At 42.7% G+C, this 21961-nt stretch overlaps 1 protein-coding gene across 1 annotated transcript in view; it reads right to left on the bottom strand.

Moving 5' to 3' along the window:
- Nucleotides 1–21961, bottom strand: part of KCNT2 (potassium sodium-activated channel subfamily T member 2) — a 2640974-nt gene that overhangs the window by 60542 nt on the left and 2558471 nt on the right. Inside the window, exons 25-26 of the mRNA XM_069641505.1 lie at nt 10795–10878; nt 3053–3181 (exon numbers count right to left, since the gene is read on the bottom strand). Coding sequence (XP_069497606.1) covers nt 3053–3181; nt 10795–10878 — 213 coding nt within the window. The remainder of the gene's footprint in view (nt 1–3052; nt 3182–10794; nt 10879–21961) is intronic.

Here is a 21961-nt window from a genome sequence, read left to right as displayed (position 1 = left end):
TTTAGTGCCATCTTCGCCTTATTGGAATCGACTACCAACTTACTTTTCCTCCATAACTTATTGGTTTGTCGCATCTGCTTACGCAGAGAAACCAATGAAAGCCTAAACCAGGGCTTCGAAAACCCTACTGCTATTTGGTCTCAGGGGAGCATAGTTGGAGCGGATTTCTTCGAATATCAAAGTGCCCACATTGAAGTATTCCTCGCTTGGAAAAATATTGTCAATACTTGCCAATCTCATCTGTAATTCTTTACCTGGGATTTTAGCTAGATCACTTGCTTTACGAGTCAGGGTGGGAGGTCTAGCAGAATCCTCTCCTGTCTGCTTTCCTTCTACAACTAATCCAAACATTTGAGCGTGGTGATCAGACCAGAGAATAGGGACGGTCTCATAAAATACTGCACACTTCCCCCTGGTTGACACCAAATCCAGGCAATACCCTTTGACATGCGATGGCGTGGTTGACAGTATTGCTAACCCATGACTCCCCAATAAGTCAAACAGTTCTTTGGAGTCAGAATGTATACTGCTTTCCAGCCAGATGTTTCAGTATCCTACACATAGGAGTTCATCATATCTGCTTCCGCCCAGCATCAGAGGAATATCTAATTTCTCCAGAAATATCCCCACCGGTCCAGGGAGTCTATAGCCCAATATGACTTTCACTGACTGCCTAGGGGACAGCACATTGGTCATCTGTCCCATCTGGGACTCATCAGGCCATTCTAGGGCCTCAAGATGGGGATAAATTACTGCTATCCTTCTGCCTCTCTTGCCCACTCGGTTAATAACCTGTATGCCCCTGCTTACCCTGCTGCCCCTCCTTGTCATGGTTTTTTCCCACGTCCTTTTCCTTTTCCATCGTCTCTTCCCCTGTTCGATGCCTTTCCTTCTTTGAAAAGAAGCTGCATCTTCTGTAAAAAAATGCAGGCGTGTAACTGAGGGTTCTGTATCACTAGTCACAGCATCCGATTCTGCCAATGAGGAAGATGGTGTTTAACTCTAGGGGGTATTCATATCAGGTTCCTCTATAAGCAGTTCTCTTAAAATATCATTTTTTTTGGAAATGTATATACCCGCCGCTTTTTGCATTGTTTAATATGTTCTTCGTAAGCAGTTAGATTTAAATCAATGTTGGCACGCAGTTTTTTCCCTCCTTCTGTATTCCGTATGTTAGACCATTTATTTTGCACATCTTCTATTTTCTGCAAGATGATCACACGGTCTGATTTAGCATATTTCACCAGTGTTGTCAAAAACCTGGCTGACAGTCATTGGTAGCTTCACCCCATTCTTGGAGTATAGCTGGATTCGTAATCCCCGTGGGAGCCACCCCACATCCAGATAGTCTTGCAGTGAGCACTCCTCCCACCATTTTGAAATTTCTAGTCTTTGTAATTTCTCCAATTGCTTGAGCAATGTAATTTCTGTTTCATTCTGTATCTGCCGTCCTTCGCTTTTGAGGTTTCTACATGAAATGATACTTGGTCTTCATCAAATAAAGAAAGAGCTCGAGCTGCCTCTCTAGTTGCCTGCATGTTTCACTAATTATTGAAACTTCAGTACCTCACACACACCAGTGGGTGGAACAGCAGAAAATATATAGTAATTGTATTTGTTATTGGGGCAGAGCTGATTCATTCATTTCAGATATGAGCAAGGAGCAGAGAGTGAAGAGAAGCCCATCCAGAAACACGTAGCATATGGTTATTCACGAACAGAATGTAAAAGACACTTACCCCCAGGCTCGGAAATGCGATTTACATCCCCCGATGCAGGTCCTACCAGCACCATGCAGGGTATGTTTGTCACATATTCCTGGACTTCTCTGCTTTGCATTAAACAGTTTTCTGGTGCTCCGGGCTGCATCGGTTATAAACAAAAAGGTCCACAAGGCATGGCGAAAAACACAGCGCGCCCCACTTCTTTATTTTGGTGTTCTTACCTCTGACGGTCCGCCAACCGCCAACAACATGAAGACATAGAGAAGTGCCCAAAGGAGCAGAGGCAGCACTCTTTCTTTCCGCTACACTAAACAAATCGGTGTCCACACAAGATTAAATTGAATACAAATGCTGTTTTCTTTATTGTGGCATTGAATAACCTGCAGACTGGAAGCTACCCAGCAAACATAGCAACGCGGTTCACGCCTCACACAACGCTTGATCAGACACAGTGTTTGATTAGGAAGCAGTCCTAAAAATTAAAAAAATTAACCTTTGTCAAATGGCTAGGTCCTGTTTAACTTCAGCCCGTAGCTCCTGTTGGAAGCCTACTTACAATGTGGCCATCTTGACACGGTATAAATTAACCTGCAATAATGTAGTAATTAAAATGTATTTTAATTTGGTAAAATGGTGCATCCATTAAATCTTTACACATTAAGGCATGATTGTCACTGATTTGCAGGCCACACTGCATCCAAACTAATATTTTAACCCAACACAACAAGTGGGTAGAAATACTTCAAAAACAAGAATCTATAGATCATTTATCTATCATCAGACATTTCCGGAATGCCAGTGCTTTTGAATTCATGTGTCTGTATAACTGCAGGCTTTTTCAGTGTTTCTGCTTGTGTATGTGTGTAGTTTCATAGCTATTTATTTTTGATAAATGTAACTATGTTTTATAGCCAGTTCTGGTACGCAAGTGTGTGTACGTTGTTTTTGTCCCGTCACACTTTGTTGGTCTGAATTATAGATACATTTTTGAGTTCTCAACAATTAATATCTCAAGCTTGGTTGGCCTTATTTTTCAAGTTGTTGGGGGATATGTCTATGCTGTCTAACCAGGCAAACAAATTTTATTATGAAGATGTACACACCTAGAAAGTATTATTTTTTGCAAATTGTACTTTTTCATGACATCTATGGCATGTTTGCATGTGGCCATATAGGTTTTCTTGCCAAAATCGGCTGACTTTCATTGAAGAGGTCAACAATTACTGAGGAAAATCCTTTAGTTATAAAATTGCATTTATTCAAATTACGTGCAGTGTAATTTACTCTGGCATGCAGAGGCTGACTCAGAAAAACTAAACAAACAAAACCTCGGATGTAGTGAGCTTGTGTGTTTCCGTTCTGTATATCCCAATGGGAATATCTCCTGTGGAGGAGCACAGCTTCTGATAGAGTCGGCCATATGTTCTGATCCAGAGATCTTCTTCTGTAACTTTCATCTGTAGATAAGAAGAAAAATAAAAGTGGATAATAGGTCTAGAAATGAAGTTTCAGTTTTGTCATCAAGAGACAGAAATGCTCACAGGAATCCCTACAGATAAGGGGTGTACCAGCTACGTTTACTCCCTAAAAATAAGCAACTACTCCCAAAAAAGAAAAATAGGGAGTAACACAACTCCATGGATATGTTGAGGCCAGTAGTACAAGAAGCAGTGCCATGGGACACATGTTTTCTATTCCTTGTAGTAATCATCATCATCATACAAATACTATATTTTTGGCAAAATGCCATAAAAGCATAAATCATAAAATCACAATAGGCAAAGTTAAAAAGAAGGGATAATCAACTACAAACATCTCACAAAGACTTACTTACATCATTAAGACCGTGAAAGCTATCCAAATAAAGTGCAATACAGAACAGTGCAATTCATTCAAAGGCCATATCCTACTTTAGTTCCAGACCCTATAGATACCTTTATTGTTAGATATGTAGGCACACATTCACAAACCTTTCCAACTTATGCATGGCTTTGGTAAAAAATATGGTACCATCAAACATCAAAGGAAATGTACAAGATTTCAGATAAGAGCAGTGCCTACATTCTGTATCTAAATCCAAAATGATTCATTATTGATTTTAGCCATCTTCCTCTATCGACAGTACACAGGGGGCAGTCGAAGAAGAAATGCAGCTCATCCTCGACATTTCCCACACAAGAAGGAATTTTTGGACAGTGCTCTCTTACAAGATTTAAGTAAAATATAGCTATGCGACAGGCGCTGTGAGAGAGAGTTATCCATTCTGCATTTCAGCAACTAGTCTATAAAATAAATATTTAATACATTTTGCATCATGAAGCAAATCTTGTTGGGTCCAATCATAAATCACCTAATCCAAAATTTTGAAGCACAGATTTTACATATTTGCACCAACCCCGGCAATTACCACCATTCCAGGGAAATACATCAATCAGGCCTTCCCTGTAGGCTAATTGGATATCACGGTTCTAGATTTTAAGACAACATGTTAGTTGTTTTAACATTGTGTCATATTGCATCCCTGTATGCCCTCGCTCGAAAGCAACTGCAGCTGAAGATGCACTGTTTGAAAGCCTCAAGAGACGTTTAAGAAGTGTGTTCTCGGCTATCTGCGCAGATGGACATAGTGTATAACCCCAAAGCTCTATTCCAAAGGTGATAGCTGGAATAGCTTGAGCTTTATAAAACTGTATGGCAAAGGAGAGCATTAATCCTCCAAAGCGGACTGAAAAGTCTTTTACCGCAACACCGTGCCTAGATGACATTAGGCCAAACTAATCTAACTGTGCCGTCCATTTCACATTAATAGAGAATGTGAGGTCTGGATAATCGAAGGAATCTACATGTTCTAGTACAAAGTCATTTAAGTCAAATGTGAGTTGGGCACGAAGCGCTCCAGCAGCTGGGTAGCAGGTCATGACTTTAGTTTTTTTCTATATTGATGCTTAGAACATTTTCCTTGTTAACCCTTGCAAATGTTGTACGCTGATGCTAAAGGCTCCTTGCATTCTTTGCAAGAAGAACTCTTTGCGACAACATAATCTTGGGGCATCTATAACTGTAAAATTGAGTGTTAATGCAGATTCATTAATATATATTAAAAACAATAAGGGGGCCAACACACATCCTTGTTTTACACCCTTCTTGATGAAAACTGGATCAGTGATTTCGCCATTGGGTCCCCAGCGTACACGTGCAAAATTGTTAGACTATAAGGACTTTATTGAATTACAAAGCTTAGTCAGAACCTAAAATCTATTCAACTTTGCCCACAGTTGGTTTCTCGGGACTGTATCAAGCACTGTTTGGAGGTCGACAAAAGCCAAAAACAATGTTTGTTCTTGCAACTTAACATATTTCTGTTGTATAAGATACAATCTAAAAGTTTGATCAGTTGTTCAACTGCTTTCCTAAAGCCATCTGTGCGGGAGAGAGGATATCTAATTTTTTCGACCCATTCCTCCAGGTGAAAACATAATATTTTAGACTAGATTTTTTCCAAAGAACCTATAATTCATTTATTCATTCATTTGGCCACTTCTTATAGCCACTTTCACCATAGTTATGGTCCCAATGCCCTTTTGGTTGAACGCCCTTGGAGGGACCTGAGTCCAAAGGTTTGGGAAAATTTGGTAGGTGCTATTATGTGTGTTTACATCTCAGCCATGAAAGTTATGCGAGGGTGGCTAAAACTCTGCTAGTCACCCATGTCTAAATGGAGTGTGTATGGGAGCAGCATATGTATACTATGGACTAAAGGGGAGGATTGTGTTTAAGGATATAGAGAGTTATGTTGGAAGCTACAGTTTACATTGTTGTTAAACATAGCTTCATTCTTATGGCAGAGATGATGTGCAATTGTATGTGTGTTATATGTGAGTGCTGGGTTTATGGAGTGAGCCTGTGCCTTCCACTAAGTTGCGAAGGCGTGGTGTTAGAGAGGAGAAATGGGTAAGCTATACAAACAATAATGTCTACTTCCTGGGTTCCATCTATGTACCAGGAGCAGTGCTGCATTTCACAGGTGATCTAAGTGCTAGATGAATGCATAATACTCACCCTCTGAGAGGTTCTTAGACTGAGAGATTGCCATCCCTAGTTTCTTCTAGTGCATAAACAAGGTCCCCATTTCATGATTACAGGCAGTGGCAAGGCCAACCTTCCTGTGCTTTAGAGTTACATGCAGTGCCAGCCATGACCGAGGGGTCTGAGGTGCCTGGTTGTCCTCCTACAGGATGATCAGCGTGATTTTCTCAATGTGCATTTTAAGTGTGATGCATTGCCACCCTCCAAGCCCATATTTGTGCAATACTTGGACCACTGTTAGGATCCGTTTCAGGTGAAAGTTGCTTGAGCAACTACAACAGTCCTCCATGTGTGCTTGGAGTCCCAGAAGGTTGGGTGGCAGAGCAAAGCGTTTGAAAGGAAACTAGAGGTTAGTAGCTGACAGAAGGGCAGCTAGGGAATGTGCACAGGGGGTGGGGGAATGCGAGATGAAACGTGTGTGCAAGATGCGGGGAATGGGCATGGACAGGAGGGGGATCAGGAAGTCTTGGGCAACAGCCAGGTTTTGAGGGTTTTCCTGAAGGCTAGGTGAGCCTCTATGAGGCAGAGTACGAGGGGGAACGAGAACCTGAAAATAAGTGCACGGACAGAGAAACAGGCACCTCCTAATCTGGAGAACTTGAAGGGAGGGATTACCTGTACTTGCTGTGAGGATTCTGGTATGGTGGTAGCGAATGAGCTTGTTTTGGAGGAATTCCAGGTCTTTCTTGTGAATTGCGCAGTGGGTAATGCACATGGCTGTGAAAGAGGCCCGTCGGCTGATGGGCAGCAAGTGGAGTGTCCTGAGTACAGAGCAAAGTGTTCTCTTGGGGAGAGTGCAAGGAGGAGACTTGCTGCAGAATTTTGAATCCGTTGGAGATTTCAGAGTTGGTTTGTAGCTTGCCTGGGTAGAGGGAGTTAAAGTAGTCTAGGCATGAGAGGATGATGGCCATGATTGCAGAAACTATGTGGGAATGTTGTTATGTTGTATACACTTCTAGAGCACAGCCTTCACCAGAAAGGGCATCATGGTGCTAGGGATGTAAAAACCATGGAGGGAATATTGAGTAGCCACCCAGGGACTCATACTGTGAACAGAAAACTCTATAGGGCACGCCAGAAGGACCGATGGTTAGCAATCTCCCAAAGAGACAGTGGGGTGGAGTTCCATAATTGAGTGGCAGCCACAGAAAAGGAACAACTTCCTACTTGAGAGTATTTGAAGTGAGGCACAATGATACGTAGGGCCGTGGAAGAGAACAGGGGATGGGCAGGAGAATACAGAACACATTTGATATTCAGGTCCTGTTTTGTAAAAGGCCCGATGAATGATACAGAGGGCATTAAAGTTTATCTGTTTGGCCATGGGCAACTAGTCCATGGCATTCAATAAAGGAGATGTTGAGGAAAAACAAGCAGCACCAGTGGGCTGCCTAGCTGCGGAATTCTGAAGAATTTGCAGTCGATGGACAAGGAAGGCTGTTTGCCCAAGAAAGGGAGAGTTGCAGTCAAGGAACCAGACGTGATGGAAGATACAACCAGGGAACAAAACAAAGGGGGAAGATAGGACAGAATTGAATGCAGGATGCACAGTTTAAAGTGGACAGGCTGGCACTAACCTGGACCTGCATAGATAGCGAGGGTGAGAACTTCACAACCAGATTTTTGACCACTGAAGAGGGAGATGGACAAGGAACAAGTTTGACAGGCCAGAAAGCAGAGGACCACACAGAGGCTGGGGAAGGGGGCCAGTGGTAATGACGCCTGTTTTATCGCCATTAAGGCTAAGCCAATTGCTTCCCAACTAAGAATGGACAGCAGGTTGATAGGAACAACAACCCTCAGCAGTAGCAGGAAGGGAAAGATCAAGCCGCACCAAGATCTGAGTGTCATCTGCTTATGAGTAACACCGAAAGCCAAAAGAGTGAATCAGTTCAACAAGAGGCTGAATATATACATTGAAGAGAAGAGGAGAAAGAGAAGAACCCTGAGGAACACCACAAGTGAGGGGCCTAGGAGATGAGTTAAAAGGAGAAAGGGAAAGGGACTAAGAGAGATCAGAGAAGAAAGACTGAAACCAGTCCACGACCTGACCAGAGACACCTGCCAAGGACAGGCTCTCCCTGAGGATGCCATGGTCCACAGTGTCCAGTGTCAAATGTAGCAGAAAGGTCTAGCAGGATCAAGGCACAAAAACAACCCTGATCCATGATCTGGGTCAAATCGTCAACCGCAGACACCAGGACCAATTCAGCTCCCCAGCCAGGCCGGACACTGGACTGGTGATGGTCAAGGAATCCTGAATCTTCAAGAAAGGAATGAAATTGAGGGGTCAAAAGATCTTCCAGGAGTTTCATATGAAAAGAAAGAAGGCAAATGGGATGAAAGTTAGTAGAAGTAGAAGGGGCAAGATTAGGCTTTTTAAGAAGTGGAATAATAAGAGCATGTTTGAGTGTAGCAGGAATGTGAGTATTAGAGAATGACAGATTAACTGTTACAACGATTAGAGATACACTGGCAGGGAGGATGATTTTAAGGATGCTAGGCGGAATCAGGTCTGCTGGTGAGGCTGATTTCATGCTAAGAGTGGCTCGAATAAAATCCAAATCCTGAGAAACTGGGAAGGCAGAATAAATGTGGGGCCACTGCCCAGAGATAGTATCAATTACAGGCCAAACCGCAGGACAGGAGAGAAAAGGAAAGATCTGCTTTCGGATGCATAGGTGGAAGGTGCATGATCTGGAGACTGCATTGATGTGACTGGAGAGGATCAGGTCTGAGCTAAAAGTGCATCCTAACTTTTTGACAGAGGGGGATGCAGTGGGCGTGGGTCCTAATGAATGCGACCAAGGGATAGGCCGGGGAAGAAGAGCTGTTTTGCCATACATTAGAATTTCAGTTTTTCCGGGGTTGAGGAGCAGGTGATTTTTCGTCATCCAAAGGTCAATGTCTGAGAGGCAGGATACCAGGTCTGGGTGGGGAGGGGGAGTTGGAAATCTGGAGGATGATCTGAGTGTCCAAGCATAGTTATAACAGGTGAGATTGTGTGAACGGATGCGCTTGGGAAGGGTTGAAGAGTAGGGGGAGAGTGAGATGCTCTAGGGGAATACATGGGGAACTGAGCAAGGGGGAAGAGGAGAAAGGATGGAGAGACTATTTGGATGCGCATGGCAGAGGAAAAAGGAGATAATTCTGAGGGTTGGAGTCCCTTCTGCCTAGGTCAAAGAGTCTGTTCATGTGGATTGAGGGGTTAATCGTGTTCAAGGCTGCTGAGAGGTCAAGGAGGATGAGAGCAGCACAGCACTCAGAGTCTACTGTTCCTTTCAGGTCATCCCAGATATCCTCAAATAAAGTACAAAGTGTAGCTGTAGACAAGTATGTCAAAAGAAACTAATCCAACTCCACCACAAGGGTTTCAGGAGAGAGCCAGGAAAGTAACCCTCACATTAACCAGGACCATTAGGTTGCAGTTTACAGCTCTTACAGACCACCCATTCCATTTATTATAGCACCATTAAGCAGCAGCCATTGCTTTAATACCATGTATGTCCCCCTCCCGGGCAACCTCTTCCCGCACCCACATGTGCTATGTATCATCGGGCAGCGTCTCCTGCGAATATGCGCCGCTCAACACTGCAGACTTTTCCTGTTAGGGCTTTGCCACAGAGGGTCTGTATCTCGGTTCTTAAAGGCATGGATGTGTGAACGTAGCGATGCGTGCTACGTATCATCGGCCAGCATCTCCTGCGCACCTGCATCGCTCAACACTGCAGCCTTGTCCTGCAAGGGCTTTTTTTGGAAGCATATTTCAAAAAAGATGTGGTGGACAAATTTGGAGAACTACCTAAACATGGGCAACATTAATTTTGTGTCCACCTTACAATTTGATATTACAGATAGGCTCTTTTGTGATGGACCTTCACGATAGAGGCTCTAATCTAACACAGGTGTAGCCTCATTTGTACTAGACCAGATGACGGTTCGGCTGATTGATATGATAACAGAACGATATGTTTGTATTCCATTCACAGAGGGAGTCTAGACTTTTCAATGTAACCAAAGGATACAGTGCTTTGTAAATTACACATACCCATTACTATATAATCATTGCACTATCAAAGTGGGTCACTAAGGTGCACCCCAATGAAGTCAGAAGAAGCATTTCCGACTCACATAATGCATCAAACACCCACTACACGATGAAAGCAATTTAATTAAAACAATGGAATGCATTGTAAACATGGGTTGGTAATACAAGAACTTTGCATTGGTATAAGTTAAATTTGCACTGATGTAAAATTGCACTTTGATAGACAAAACATTCTTTCAATGCATTTTTGCACTCCAGAAAGCTTTGCCCTAGAGCTAGTCCTTAGCCCTGTTGTAAGAAATAATTAAAATAGATTTTTTGCACCAGGTACATTTTTGCCTTAATGCTAATTACATGTGCAATCATACCAGTGTTCTGTTATATGGCTCCTGGTGTCCGTAATGGATGCAAAGAAGGCGCTCACTCCGGCGAACTGGGAGTTCATGTGGCCTACCCTAAGATTGATTGGGTTCCCTCCCAGCTCATCAGGGGACTGCAAGCACATTATTGAAGGGACCACTGTGAAATTGACCATGAAACCATCTAATGCTGGGGTGGAGGGACATTGCCCTCTTCATAGAAACCCCTGGAGACATGAGAACATGAAACCACGAAAAATGAGCTGGGATTTTCCATTGAGCTCATGCTCTCAGGACACAATGCCTCCAGGTACCCTTTATCCAATGGCTCCCATCGCTTCAATAATTATCCAGTTTCACTGGCCAGTTGGAGGTTAAAAAGCAGTTTTAAAATGATTTGCAACTTTTGTGTTCTTTTAACCTATGCCAAGCTATTTTGAAAGCAGTGCTGTTACAACATGAATAAATTAGAGGATATTAAAAGTAGTAATACTACTTCCGCTACTACTACTAGTATTGATTATAATAATACTAATAATCATAACAATAAACAGCCACATGTTTAGGTGGTACTTACAGAACAAAGAAACCCAGATCCAGGTGTTGTATCCAGTCCAAGCAGAAGTCTTGTAATGGAGATCATGTAATCCTTCACAAATGACTGCAAACAAGAGATATGTTTCAGCTCATGGGGAAAACAAGTCATAACATTGAACTGTCTAATCAGTGACTACAGACACACACTGCATGGCATCTTGCATTCCTCTCGCTGGTGTAAGGAAGGTTTGCTGTCAGTACAATGTCACTGCCATGGAAGTATCTTTTTTATAACGCGCCTGTACAGTTCTGTACAGGCGCGTTATAAATGCCACATCATCTCATATCACATCATATCATATTATAAATCACACATTGATTTGAAACCATGCCAAGAACGTTCTGCTAACGAATGCAGGTTATAGATTACTGAAAGGCTCTATTTAGTGAACATTAAATGATTCAATCATTTTCCTTCTTGATCTACTTTGAACGATATCTTACTTGAGCCCATTCTCATTATAGTTTCAGCAGCTCTGATCCATTGTAAGCTTGATATAACATTTGTATATATAAATGGTGGTGGTTAATATAGTTCATGCATGATAGAAATGCAGCATAGCCCTGTACAGTTAGAGGAGGATGCACATACTAGAGGTACACAATAGAGACACGGGCAGGTGTAAAGTATCCAATCATCATCGGTCTGTATCGTGTCCCCTGAAGAGAAACACCCTTAATTCTATCCTGAAGTAAAGGAGGGTATGTGCTAAATTGATGCTGATCAGATTGTTGTTCCTGCGGTGTGTAGCAGGAAAAGGCATCTGCTTCTTCCACTTCTTGCATTTGAATCTCTAGATTCCGTAGTGCGGCGAGTGTGTTGGCAGTGTTGGAAACTTTGGAGGAGTTGCAGCAACAGGGGTCTGTTTTCACTTTCTACTGGTGAGGAGGAGGAGTTTTCACAACAAAACACCACACCATACGCGGAGCGTCGCAGAGTGCGGCAAGTGTGTTGGCAGTGTTCGCAGTGTGAGGTAAGACTTACCCAGAGACTTTGACTCTAGACGGAAATTCTAGCTGGTATTAGCTAGCGGTGGTATATCCGCCGCCTTATAGAATTTAGCGGACAATATGACTTTGCAAAGTTCCATGAAATCCGGCACAAGGGTGATTGAACAAGTCGTGCCCCCTATCTCCTCTCACCCACAAACAAACACGCTTGCATCACAGGTGCTGTAAATCTGCACTAGAACAGCAGTCTACATATGATATGCAGATTGAACTCCTGGAGGATACATTGAGAACGTACTCCCTCACGGACGAGGGTACTCAGAGTGAGTCATTTGATAGTGAGTCATCTGCAATTAGGGATATTTGCCTGAATGATAATAAGGAGCGCAATCTGGCTCAAACTGACATTCAAAGAGACAATTTTGGCAATTCTGGCAATTCCACTAACTGCAAGCCAATTGTAATTGGAAACCACAGGCTATCATTGCAAAAAGTAACAGCCATGATTGAGGATACTCACTCGGATGTCCTCGGCTGGAGGGAGCGGCCAGTCCTGGAGTCGTCAATGGAAGTTTCGGCGTGGCGCGGCCTGCTACTTCCCTGGCGGCCGTCCCTGCTTTGCTCCATTTAGCCGCGAGCGAGGTGTGTGGTTGCGCAGCCCCCACGCTCGGCGTGAAGCCGGGTGTGGAGTGCCCTGTGGGTGGGGGCCCAGTTGGAGGGCGGGTGCCGGAGGCGGCGCCGCCGCGAAGTCCTGCGGGGGAGCGGGTAGTGGGGCTAGAGCCGTGCCCCTCCTCCCCTGGGAGGTGCGCCCGGCAATGATAGCTGGGATGGGAGTGCCCAGCGCTGGAAGTGACTCCGGGGCTGAGAGCTCACGGTTTCGGGACCTCATACAGGGAGAGCACGGTTCCTGTTCTCATAACGTGTTGGTGCCGCAAAACGGCACGATATGTAAAAAGACTTGTAATTGTGATAAAGGCAACAGTGTAAATCCAGCAAGGAAAAAGAGGAATATTAATGCGAAAGAAACAGGACAAATTATAGGAAAGGAGGTGCAGTATCCTTTAACAGCAAGCCTAATGGACCTTGTTAAACCTGATACTGTACAAGAACTTCCCAAAACCAGTAATGTCTTCTCTAGTCCAAATGAACATTTTTGCTCATTAAAGGAGATAACAGAAAATGGAACACTCCATGAAACCCTGCCTATAGAGAACAAAAGAAATTATTGTATTGAAGAACTTACAAGGCCGAAGAAGTACTAAGAAAGTGACCTTCCAATGGAAGATTGAATCTTACACCCTAAAGAAGACAAATAAGGTATCTTGGAGCCACAATAAGTGTAAACATCAATGACGAGCCAATGATGACAGTAGTAAAGGCAAAATGTAAACAACTGACGGCGCAGTCAATAGAAAATTTGGCAAATTCAGTTTAAAAACAGTAATGGATTTTTACAAGATGAAAGTGGTGCCTTCTCTAATTTATGGTGCATAGACATCATTTGGATGTCTTACAAGGTCTGGGAAACCTGTGAACACGTCTTCTGGATTAGGAGTTCCGAAAGCATGTATTAGATATGAGTTAGGATAACCAAAAATAATATGGAACTCTCTGTCATTATTTGGGAAAATAACAGACCCACATTGTGCACCACAATTCCAAATACTGAAACCACAGCTTGGAGTTAATGATCAATCAATACTAAAGCTGTGGATGATAATCCGAATAAGATAAAAACTAAATTATGGCAATGGGATTGGATGGTAACTTGTCAACAAAGGTCACAACATAAATATATGGAACTTGTGCCTTTTTAAGCAAAAGCATATAACAGTCTATCAAGCTATCTGGTCAAGTTTCCTAATAAAAATCTTCGTGATGTGCTTATAAGATTCAGGTTGAATCAACTTGAGACTAAAGAAACACTAAGAAGAAGAAATCAAATATCAGCTGATGACCTAATGTGTAGGTTCTGTAATAACGCAGTAGAATCCTTAAAACATCTTGTGGCTTTATGTCCTGCTTTGTGCGAAAAAAGATCTTTATTCTTTGGAGAAGAAATAGGAAAACAAGGCAGTTGGAACTGTGAAGATTGGTGGTCGGCACTATTTGAAGGGTCTAAAAACAAATTAACTTTTGCCTTGATCTATTTCTTAGGTTACATTGGAAATGTTCCATGAACTAATGATTAAGGTTTATAATATGGAAATGAGTGACGTTGATTAATCACAAATTTGATGTTGTCTGGGTTAATGACTCTCTAAGTTAAAAGAACAATCAGTAATAGATGGTTACTGAAGAGAAGGAGATGACGATGTGAGATGAGAAATTTGTAAAAATGAAGTTGTTTTTGTTTTAGACCTGTTCTAGAACGTGTGGAGGGATATTAGTTAGTTACGTTGAGTTTCTAATGTTTCTTCTTTTTAAAAGTTTGTAATAAACTGTACAAAAAAAGAATCTCTAGAAGTCTTGGTTCCTGGTGTTGCGTTGTCTCTTTCAGATCCTGAGATGCTCCTGAAGATATGGCAGAGCTATGGACATCAGGGCTTTGTAGGTGATGCAAGCTGCCTTATAGGCATTGTGGGCTAGGTGAGGTAGGCAGTGAATTTCTTTCAGTGTGGAAATGACATAGTAGAACTTCTCCAGTCCTACAATGAAGTGGGGTGTGGCATACAGGAGAGCCTTCAGCAGGGCCAGTCTTGTCACTGGGACTTATGCACAAACAGGTGGCGAAGCAACAAGGATTAAATGCAGCTTTGATAACTGAGGTTAGGATGGACTGCTTAATTCTGTAGAGGGGTGAGAGATAATGACAGGTTGCCTGTATAATCTTTGCGATGTGTGTTCTGAGAGTGGTCACAGTCAATGGTGAAGCCGAGGGAGTTTGCACTGGGGTGGCGTTGTGGAGATAAACCTTCTTGTAGCATTTCAGTAAACTGGTTCTGGACTTTGTACTTTTGATAATCTAAGAAATGTACAAGGAACAAAAAAGTAATACTGGGTTCCTCATATTGAGCCCACATTACTTTGGGGGTCATTCCGAGTTTGGAGGCAGCCATGGTGCTATTTTTTGGGTCCGGGTAGGCGGAATGGGGACTTACCGGGACATTACGACCTATGCAGACTCAATTAGAATGGGGAAGGCGCTAATAACTGGCCTGCAAATTGCGGGCCCGTTATTAGCTTCAAGGTCCCTTAATGGGTCCCGCTAAGAACGGCTGATCAGACCAGCCGTTCCTGGTGGGACCCGCTAAGGGACCTCGGAAATAGGGCGGTAGGGGGTTATCGCCACCGGCATCCTAACCGGTGCGGGTAACCCCTTACCGCCCAACTCGGAATGACCCCCTTTGTCTGTTATGTGGTATGTCTTAGAAGGGATTGCAACATTTTGGGATAACATGTTAGTACCAGAAAACACTGAATGCAAAAGCCTGTTTTTCTTTTTCCTCAAACTGACGTTATTGGCGAAAACAAATACCAGTTTTCATAATATGTTTTCTGCCCAGCAGATGAAGCACTTGCAAAGCCCATAGTTTTGGCTTTTGCAGTTGTTCATTGATTTTTACATTACAGGTATTCATTTGTGCAAGAAGGGGGCCATTCTCAAACAACATGCTCATTAGATGTCTATAATTAGGTGACAAATTAGCCTCTGATGGCTGATTAAAAGCTTCTAACATTTTTATTGAGCATCTACATCACAAATCCTGCATTTTACACAACCCGCTACAAAGGCCCATAAAAGAAGTTTGATCTTTGTACCATCGAGCCTGGCTTTATCAATAATGTTAAAACAAAGCTCAAAGTTCCAACTACCCAGAGCTGTAACATTCTCCATAAGAATAGTGTAACCGCTAATAATCTGTTTGCTATTGGGACAAAATACAGGACTCTACCACATCAAAATAGAACACAGATGTACTTGATATATGAGGGCTCAATATGAGTTCCCCGGTATCCCGCTGGTAAATCTGCAGGATACCGGGGAACAACCGTACTGCATCCGCCTTCTAAAATCCTGATGTTACTGGGATGTTACGGGCGGCGGAGACACCAGTATCTCCCCATTCCAGGGAGTCGCATAGAACTCCATGGGATAGGGTTGCCTGAATCCCCGGCAGCATTAGTAACAGTGCTGGCCGTTCAGGCATTTATCTGCCGGTAGGGGACTTGTAGTTTGCCAATCCGAAAAATATGCTGCTATACGTAATTTCCAGCACCTTATTGACAGATTGGCCAACTTGCAATGAGCATTCATGTGTATGAAGGAAATTACTGATTGAGAACTATTGTTTGTGGAAATATGAGAATATTGTGCTGTACCACGTCCCACCACTAGTTTTCCTGTCTTGCCTAGCTAAAGAGGGCATCAACATTCAAGTAAAAATGCCAGCTAAACGGATATAAAATCCAACACAATGAATGTCATAAATCTCTTTGTTTTTTGTTGTCTGTCTCTGTGAGCGCCTTGTGGCCTTTAGGCGAGTGGTGTTATAAAAGAAATGTATAGGAAGATAGATGGATTTAGGTTCCAGGTAGCAGGCACCCCTCCCTAGAAAGAACATGGCATGATAACCTGTTCTGTGTTTTTTTCCCACTTTGAGAGTCCGCAGCCAACCTTTTTTTGTATTTAGGTTCCATGTATACCCTGCAACAAGGAAGGACCCTGGTTTCAAAATGTAGAACTACCAAAAGCAAATCCATATGCATGGGGGGCTATTTTAGCAAAACACTTGGACATTCTCATACATTACATTAGATTGTATGCTTTCAGTGTTCAGCCAATTACAAACGCCTCAAGTATACTTTAATTATCGCTTATTCTTAGAGAGAGACAGAGAGAGGGAGAGGGGGAAAGAGAGAGAAAGAGACAGAAAGAGAGAAAGTAGAGCGAGAGAGAGAAGAGAAAGAGAGGAAAAATAGGTACCTATGCAGGGGTGCAAAAGAAAAGGTAGATGAAGTGATACTATGGAGCACCAGAGAGAGCTAGTCTTTGATTGACAGGGAGACTGTGCCTGAGACAGTCATATTGTGATTATAAAGGATAAGGATTGTGATGAAGGAGAAAGACTGTGATGAAGTAGAAGGTCTGTGATGAAGGCTGCAGTGTACCGGAATTACTTTGAAGAAGGAGTTGGGATGTGACAAAAGAGAAGGACTGTCATGAAGGAGGGAAGGACTTTGAGAAATGAAATGGCTGTGATGAGGGGAAGGACTGTGACAAAGAAGAAGGACTGTGACAAATAAGAAGGACAGTGAAGGAGCAAGGCTGCAATGAATGAGAATGACTCTGAGGAAGGAGGAGGGCGTTGGTGAAGGAGAAGACTCGTGATGAACAACTGTGATGAAAGAGGGTCTATGGCAAGGTTAATGGACTATGATGAAAGTAAAGGAGAGGGACTGTTATGAAAACAAAAGACTTTGATGATGGACTGGAATGAAGGAGAAAGTCTAAAACAAAGGAAAATGATTGACAATGAAGGAGACAATGAAGGAGAAGGACTGTAATGAAGGAGAAGGACTGTAATAAGGTATGCAAAGAAGACCAAGGACTGATAAAGCACTGTGATGAAGGGGGAAGACTGATGAAGGAGGAAGACTGTGATAAAGGAGAAGGACTGTGATGAAGGGCAATGGTTTTGACAAAGGACTCTGATGAAGAAGAAGGAATGTGACACAGGAGAAAGATTTTCATGAAGGAGATGGACTGTCACAAAGGAAACTGTTGATGGAAAATGAGAAAGGCTATAAGAATGCACTGTGACAAAGCAGAAGGAGAAGGCCTGCGACAAAGGAAAAGGACTGTGATGAAGGACATTTTGAAGGAAGAGTACTGTGATGAAGTAAAAGCACGGATGAAGGAAAAATACTGTAATGTAGGAGGACTGAAACAACGGTGACTATGAAGAACTACAAGGACTGTGATGACGAAAGACTGTTGAAGAACGACTGTGGAGAAGAATGACTGTGGTGAAGGGAAAGCACTGTGATGAAGAACTAGGATGAAGAATAAGGACTGACAAGGTAGAAGGACTTGAAGAACAGTAATGAAGGACAAGGACTGTGAAAAAGGACAATGACTATGTTGAAGCAGGAGTACTGCGATGAAGGAGAAGGACTTCATTGAAAGAATGGGATGAAGGAGGACTGTCATGTCAGACAATGATTGTGATGAAAGAGGTTGACAAAATAGAGGAACTATGATGAAAGTGAAGAACTACGACAAAGGTCAAGGACTCGGAGGAACAGACTAACAAATAAGGACTGTAATACAGGACTGTGATGAAGCAAAAAGGCTGTGAAAAAGGATTTTAATGAAAGACTATCTGATAGTAATGAAAAAGGAGGACTGTGTCAAAGGACTGCAAGGAAGGAGAAGGAATGATAAAGCATAGGGATGAAGGCAAAATACTGATGAAGGCGGTAGACTATGACATATAAGAAGCACTATGACAAAGGGGAAGGAATGTGACAAAGGTCTATGAGGAAGGGGAAGTGCTGTAAAAAGAGAAGGGCTGTGATAAAGGAGTTGGAGAGTGACAAAGGAAAGGGGTAGTAAAAAAAGAAAAGGACTATGACTAATGACTATGACAAAGAAAGGTCTCTGACAAAGGACTTTATTGAAGGATAAGGATAGTGAAGAAGAAGGACTGTAATGTATGACTAAAACAAAGGTGAAGGATTACCTTAGACCAACATAGGCCAGTCTCGCCATGTAATACCAAAAGGCCATCAAGAGTGAAGCAAACATGTATCCTATTTTCTTTACCCTTGATGCCCTTGAAACATGTAAAGTTATGTCCTGGCATTCCGCCCCCTCACCCTCAGGTTTATGCCTGCAGATGAGATGACAGTCTCACCCACTCACCTGTCTCAGATTGTGCACAGGGAAGGGAGGACTCCCCTCCTTTTTCCATGCACAATTAGAGGCTGGGGATCCCTCCCTTCTCCTTGCACAATCAGAGGCTGAGTTTGTGTGGAAATAGAAGGGGCCCTCTTCCTTCCCCACACACAATTGGAGGCATGCTAGGTCTCTCGCAAATCTTTGAGGTAGAGCGCTTCCTGGTTCCTGACCTGACCTGACCTGAGGTGCGTGGGAGACCAGAGTATTAGACAAACACTGCCCAGGTGGCCAAAACGTGCCGGTTAGGTGCATGAGCTCCCCTCAGGCACATTTACACCTGCACTTCCACAGCCTGCAAATGGGCCATGCAACGCTGGGGAATCAAAACGCCCCCTGCCTTGCATAACTCATTGAGCATGCAAGCTGGGGAACAGAACTGTTGAAGGCAAACACTTCCAGTTAAAGCCAGCCCAGGAGCCCTTGAGAGCACTTTTGCTGAGCTGGCTTTTGCTCCTCCATTATGGGCAATGGGTGAGTCGGAACCCCATCGCCAATTATGGTGGAGCCGCCATTGTCAGGGTTTTCTTGGAGCAGATATGCTGCTTCTGAAACATTGCAGTTGTTTTCTAGGAATAGTTGGTGAAAGCATGGATGATAATTGCAGCAGGTCTGACGTCAAATAACATTCAAATAAACAAGGGAAATGCTGGAGTCCAAAAACAGTATTTAAAAAAAGACACATAGGTAAGAATGTGTGCCTACTTGATGAGCCTGGAGGCACTTAAATTCTATCAATATCTGTGAGCACCCAGCTAAAATTATGCTTTTGGTGTTGGAATTGATATGATTAAAAAGTAGCTTGTGAAATTGTATCTATTCAAGTTAGCCTTAAGCGCCTCAATTTTGTCCAGAAACAGACTCCATTTTGTGATCTCCTATTTAGAGCTCAAAGAAATGTGTTTGCAGCATTAAAATGCTGAGCTTTACAGAACGGCATGTTGTTGCAAAGAATGGTTGGCTCAGTGTTTGTTCAACCTTGGCCGTTGAACAGCTCGGACCAAATAAGATTAGATATTATGGATGTCTTCCCGCCTGTAGATGCTAATTACGTGGGTCTCAGAATGTATGTGCTAATGATTGATAACACAGGAGACGTTCTGTGCATACCACGGAACGGTTATCCAAAATAAAAAAATTCAAAAATAAATGCAGACAAGGTTTCCTTTCTGTAAATTGCTCACTTCACTACAACTATGGTTGTGGTTGAACCTGGGTCCGCTTAAGCGAATGAATCTGTTGTTTGTGTTTTACTCTGTGTCTGATGGTCTTATTTTATTTGCAGTTACCACTTTTGGATTTACAAGCTGGGAAATATAATACATTTATGACATAGTATTAAATTTGACTATGAAACAATGTATACTTCGTAGACACAGGATAATTTATATTGACATAACATATCAACATGTACAGTAGAAAAGGTAGGTTTTCACTAGTGAATAGGATTTACTTTCAGATCAGCCCCAAAGAATCACTGAAAAAACGTGCTTTGGGAACCTCTACAATGTTCATATTTCCAGACACATAGACTGGAAACAAAGGAGTTGAGGGGGCACAATAGAAACAACATTCCTCTCCTTACTAATACTTAGCATACTTAGCATATATCTGCTCTCTCCTGCTATATTTCTCTCAAAGCAAGTTACCAACTAATGAATCCAAAATGGAGTATTGGGGTTTGCTATACAGCTTTGTAATGTGTTATTTTCCTTCCTGTTGACAGTGGACATTGATTCTCAAAAATGAAAAAAAAACATATATCAAGAAAACTACTTTTTTCAGATGAAGACTGCAAAGAAGATGTAGCATGACAACTGATGGATGGATACCATAAGTCAACATCTTGACAAAGATGGGCTGGGGAACACATCAAACCACCTCACTCCAGATGAGCTAAAGCATGGATTTGTGACAAGCAAGGAAGATAAATGTCTCATACGGAACAGACAAGGCAAAATGATAGCAATATGAATGCATAATTAAAGATGGAGACACTGAAGAACTAGATATTTGAAATAGGCATGAGATTAATGTTTTTAGACTGTTTGAGCCTGACCGTCTTCATCTGCAATCAAGTGTTTATTGTGAGTGATCTGATTTTGTCAAGCAATAGAACTTCCCTTTAGTGAGCAGGGCTTTCTTTGTAGACCGTACACTGTATTTTGATAATGCATTGCATGTGCAAAATAACACTGTAATCCATGGTTAAGAGGTTACAGTCACATTGCTAGGAATTAGCATCTGGCAAGGGTGTAGAAACCCTGGCTTTTCTGATTTTTATTAATAAAAATATTATGTGTGAATTCCATCTCTGAAATGGAAATATGCTGATCAGGTTCCCCTCTGATAGGCTCCATGTCTAAAGTATAGTGTATACCTGTGCCCTGCTTCATCAGTATACTTCTCTACAGCCCCTGCTCTACGAGTGGCACAGAGCAGGCTCAGAGGGCACACATGCCATTTAGACAGCTGCAGTGACTGCCAAGTCTCTGCAGCACAGGGGTTGAATTTAAGATATCCTCCCCTGTACCAAAGCCCTATAAATAGTTTACTGACCTGCTGGCAGACACATCTTTAAATATGTGCCATACCTGAGTTATTGTATGGTGGATGGTATTTCTCATAATTATTACAGCCACAGCAATGTTGGTATCAAACATATGTCAGCTATGTGAGCCCCGCTCAGCTGTGAAATGATTATGTGTAGTCTCCCAAGACAGGCTGGTCCTGCCACTGATGACAGGATTGCAGCCTTGGGGATTGACTCTCTTTGTTCCTTTGTGAGGGCAGGTAACATCCTCCCTCCGCAGAGAGACAACCCACTCCATAGGAAGTGGTCTTGGAAACAGGAATCAAAGGGCACGCCCATTCACAAAAGGAATAGCCTCACAGCAGAGTGCTGCATATCTAAAGACCTTTTATTCTATTGAGAAGGGAAGGTGGTGGGTGGGTTCTCTCTACAGCTGGAGGAAGATTGCACAATCTTGTTTCTCTCTGCCTTTATCTTTCCATCCTGTCAACACCTGTTCAAAACACCAAGCACTTTGGGTGTGATGTTAGAAGAAAACGTCTACTGTTTCTAAGAACAGGGATTGCACCCCATAAACCAGCCCTCTTATTCTTCTCTAACCCTTGGACAAATAATTAAGAAAGTATTCCTTGGACCTCTTCTGGGATAGTTCATGTTTCCAAAGTCCTCCACTAGTGAGATGAAGACTGAGTGTCCAAGGTAGAGGAAAGCTCTGTCCCCTAACCATCCGCATGTACCAGTGAGGGTGAACTGCTGTTGGAA

Source organism: Ambystoma mexicanum, chromosome 1q (genome assembly GCF_040938575.1).
Source record: "Ambystoma mexicanum isolate Mex_15411 chromosome 1q, UKY_AmexF1_1, whole genome shotgun sequence".
Lineage (NCBI taxonomy): Eukaryota > Metazoa > Chordata > Amphibia > Caudata > Ambystomatidae > Ambystoma > Ambystoma mexicanum.
The sequence above is the reverse complement of the archived record's forward strand: the minus strand, read 5'-3'. Positions and strand labels throughout refer to the sequence as shown.